This window comes from Phoxinus phoxinus (genome assembly GCF_949152265.1).
Source record: "Phoxinus phoxinus genome assembly, chromosome: 14".
Classification (NCBI taxonomy): domain Eukaryota; kingdom Metazoa; phylum Chordata; class Actinopteri; order Cypriniformes; family Leuciscidae; genus Phoxinus; species Phoxinus phoxinus.
In genome coordinates, this window is record NC_136889.1 from 9,046,236 (window position 1) to 9,050,153 (window position 3,918).

At 38.1% G+C, this 3,918-nt stretch overlaps 1 protein-coding gene across 1 annotated transcript; it reads right to left on the minus strand.

Annotated features, from left to right (window-relative positions):
• Window positions 1-276: 276 nt before the first annotated feature.
• Window positions 277-3,483, minus strand: foxi2 (forkhead box I2). The gene is made up of 2 exons (XM_079635560.1): window positions 2,749-3,483; window positions 277-1,572 (listed from the first exon to the last, which is right to left on the minus strand). The coding sequence occupies exons 1-2, from the start codon at window positions 3,338-3,340 to the stop codon at window positions 1,010-1,012; spliced, it is 1,155 nt and encodes a 384-aa protein (XP_079491686.1). The 5' UTR covers window positions 3,341-3,483; the 3' UTR covers window positions 277-1,009.
• Between the last annotated feature and the right edge of the window lie 435 nt (window positions 3,484-3,918).

Below are 3,918 nucleotides of genomic sequence, written 5' to 3' on the forward strand. Positions count from 1 at the left end.
AATAATTCTGAAGGAGTCAACCATATTGCAGGGTTTTGATATATAGAGATGCAGTCATTGTTTACGCATACAAATATGCAAATGTGAAACATTTTGGATTCTTCAATATTTGAATGATTCAAAATGTTTCACGTTTGCCTATTTGTTTCTTAGACATTTGAATGCTTGTATTAAAATAATGCTGCCTTTATCGAGCATAGGTTTGTAAATTCATATAAAAAAAAATTGTGTTTGAGGGGAAAACAATATAAATAAATTAACAGAATTTTTCGATTTGGAAATTTAATTCTTTATTTCCTTTGAAACTTAATATTTTACATAAATTTTGAAAAATAAATGTAGTGACTTTTATCTGTGTAAAGATCATCAGCTATGAAACATCATTTAAAAATCAAGTGAGTTAGTGGCATGATGACATTCGATAATTCACTTATCACTTTACAGGTAAAACTTTCACTTTACCCACAGCTTACCAGACCACATATTTATTTCCATAAAGGACAAACTGCAAGTTACATAACTTAATATAAATAGTTTAAAACGTGTATAAAACAAAACAACTGCATTTACAAAAATAAGCCCAAAACAAAACAATAATAAGACTAAACTTTTTCAAAACTTGACAATACTGAATCTTGGCAATCATGGATACCAAGGAACTCCCTCCATCAAACTACTACTAAAAAGACTATTATAAATTCAAACTATAAAGATAAGTCCATTTGAATAGTGCATGATAGAAAACAATGGCACATAATATGGAAATCTCTGTTAAGACATAAAGGAATCCAATGTAGAAGTAAGTAGATTTTTCACAGAATAAAATGTGTTTCGAGCACTAATACATCGGGATTTCACTCATTTGATGGATGTCAGTGTGTAAATGTCGCATTTAAATGAATGTTATCTGCTTCTAAGGCATGTTGCATTTCAGCAGCGTGTTGAAAAAATAAATCTTTTTTTTTTTCTTATTAGAAAACATACGCATATATTCACGAGCCTGATAGATTTATAACTCCGTTCCGTCTCGAGGGTAAATAAGACTGTTCACGCTGAAGCTGTTGTAGAAGTGTCCGTTGAACTGCGCGCTCTGGCCGCCAGTAGTAAAAGAGTTATAGTACATTCCACGGTTCACGTGCACACTGTCCTGGAGTTCACCCGCTCCACCTGCCTCAGGTGCCGAGCTGCCATGGTACTGGCTCAAAGCGCTGATGTTTCGGCTGGAAAGTTCGTTTACCAGCCCCAGAGAGCCCTGTCTGCTTGTCGGAGCCGAAGACGAGCTTAAGGCAGACATGCTGTTGAAGAAATTGTTGAAGCAAGGAGCGCTCGCGAGGCCTGCAGGAGACGCGGCTTTGTGACTGTCACTGGCCGCATCAGTGTCAGGAGATGCGGGTCCGGTGTGGTGAGGGCTGACGGTGGGTTTGATCCCTGCGAGCTGTCGATCATCCTCCGGTTTTGTGTTGCTGGCAGCACCTGTGCTGGAATCAGATCTGCGCTTCCTTTTTCGACGAAAGTTCCCGTTGTCAAACATCTTTTCACAGTTGGGGTCAAGAGTCCAGTAGTTTCCTTTCCCTTCAAGCAAGATGGATAGTTGGTATATTAGGGCCCAAATTTGGCAACTTTTCATGCGCAAGTTATTTACTGTGAAATTCCATTAATTTCAGTTAAAAGTTTTTAAAATTACATTATTGGGTCAATGACTAAAAAGATTGTCCAAGATGATTAAGGGGGGAATCATGTGTAATCTGTGTATTAATATCGGTTTCATTTGTGAACAATGTTTATAAAATGTTTTTATTATAGCCTAAATTTTGATTTTATGATTCAATAATTTAAAAATGTCAAGCATAATAATCAAAACAATACAATAGGCTACGTCCCTTGCACATTGAATACACCTGAGTGTACACGTCTTAAATAATATTGTCCAAATAATGTTTTTTTTTTAAACAAGGTCTTTATTTATTTTTTTGTAAATTATTTTACTAAGGCCTATATAAATTCAACGTCTTGATATATGGGGTATATTTAATTAATATCAAGACTTTTTCTAACTGCACCCACACACCGGACGCGAATAGCGCGTCAGGCGCGAGTGATTTCAATGTTAAGTCAATGCAAAGACGCGTTACACGCGTTTTACGCGCGTAACGCGTCTTTGCATTGACTTAACATTGAAATGACTCGCGCCTGACGCGCTATTCGCGTCCGGTGTGAACGCACCATTAGGGTTATTCCACTTGATAAAAATGTGCCTTGTGAAGTCTTTTTCAAGATGTATTTGCTTTTTAGGGGTCACATTACAACAAAATTATTTTGATTCGGCAGACAATATATATAGGCCTGTATAAATATATATATATACATATACACAGTAAGTAACATTATTTTTTACTTTATGATGACAATAATGAAATGACTAATGGAAGATAATGCTTTATCTTTTTCTCAAATAATCTATTTACACTCCACTTTCCAAGGATCCATTTTAATTTGTTTATGTAGGCTATTCATTTATTTACTTATTTATTTAATACATTTTCAATCTCTGGACATGTATGACTTTTAATTCAGAAATAAATAGAAGTTGCCTATGCGGTAAGCTAAGTGTTCTCAAGTCATTTTAAACTATAGTTGCGTTTTTTTTGTAGCCTAATAACTTAAAATATCTGGACTAAAATTACTATCACGTCATTGTCTCTATATCACAGTTAGGCTACTATGCAAAGGTGCACGAGCATCACTCACCTGGGTCGTCTTCGTCACGCGGCACTTTTTTAAAGCAGTCATTCAGGGAAAGATTGTGTCTGATGGAGTTCTGCCATCCCGCTTTACTCTTCTTATAAAACGGGAAATTTTCCGCCACATATTGATATATCTGGCTCAAAGTTAACTTCTTCTCGTGCGCGTTCTGTATTGCCATGGCTATCAGAGCCGAGTACGAGTAAGGCGGGCGCACGAGCTTTAAAAGTTCCTCTTGGCTCGCAATGGAGAGCCAGCCTAGGTCCGGACCGGCGAACCCAGAGGAGTTAGAGAGATATTGCCTCTGAGAGCCGTAAGCCGGGGGAATGAATGAGGGGCTGTTGTTGCCATGTATGTAAGACGAAGAGGAGTTGACACTAGGTCCATTGAGCCACAGGTATGGGTTTGGGGTCGCGTAGTCCCCCAGGCCGTAGCCAGTTGGTCGCTGCGTCGCAGGTAGACTCTGTTGGTGGTAAACACTGAAGTTGTCACAGTACACAGCCATATCCGGGGTCTCGTGCGCGCTTTTTGGCAGTTGCTGGAGAGGGTTGACAGCAGCGTTACTATTGTTATGGATCTGCGCGTCGATGGTGTTCATATCTCCAGTGCCTACAAGGCAAATGTGTCTCTCTGGAGCTCACGCTCTCACAGTAACGCACAATAGTATCTCTGACTGGTCAGGTTAAAAACAACAAGTGTCTGCTTTTTGTGAGCTAAATTTGGTCATATATACACCCAAGTGCGGCAAATACGGTGTCTAATCTTGTATTCTTGACTCCTTCAGCCAATAGATGACAATCTCCTCGAAGTAGGCGTGGCATATAGATTGGGATTGCAGGGAGATGATTTAAATCATTCATAAACAGAGAGAGAGAGAGAGAGAAAGAGAGAGAGAGAGAGAGAGAGAGAGAGGGAGAGAGAGAGACTAGCTACAGGCTTGGTAAAATTGAGAAAAACGAATTTAGGCTAATCTGGGAGTCTCAAAATAATAGCATATATACATACATTTAGCATAAAGTTTTAAACAGAGTATTCCTGGTTCTTGTTGTCTTTCTTTTTGAAATCTCAGCTGATTTGGAAAAACAAAACAAAAAAAACATAGTAGTAACACTTTTACAATTGTTATACTTATTTTACCTGCATAAGTTAGCTATTTACAGCCAATAAACTAATGAT

What these genes read in the sequence shown, in the direction of transcription:
- foxi2 (XM_079635560.1), bottom strand. Translation starts at nt 3,340, where the DNA reads ATGAACACCATCGACGCGCAGATCCATAACAATAGTAACGCTGCTGTC. An exon ending in GCGTGACGAAGACGACCCAG is followed by an intron (nt 1,573 to 2,748) that starts GTGAGTGATGCT and finishes TCTTGCTTGAAG; the next exon opens with GGAAAGGAAACTACTGGACT.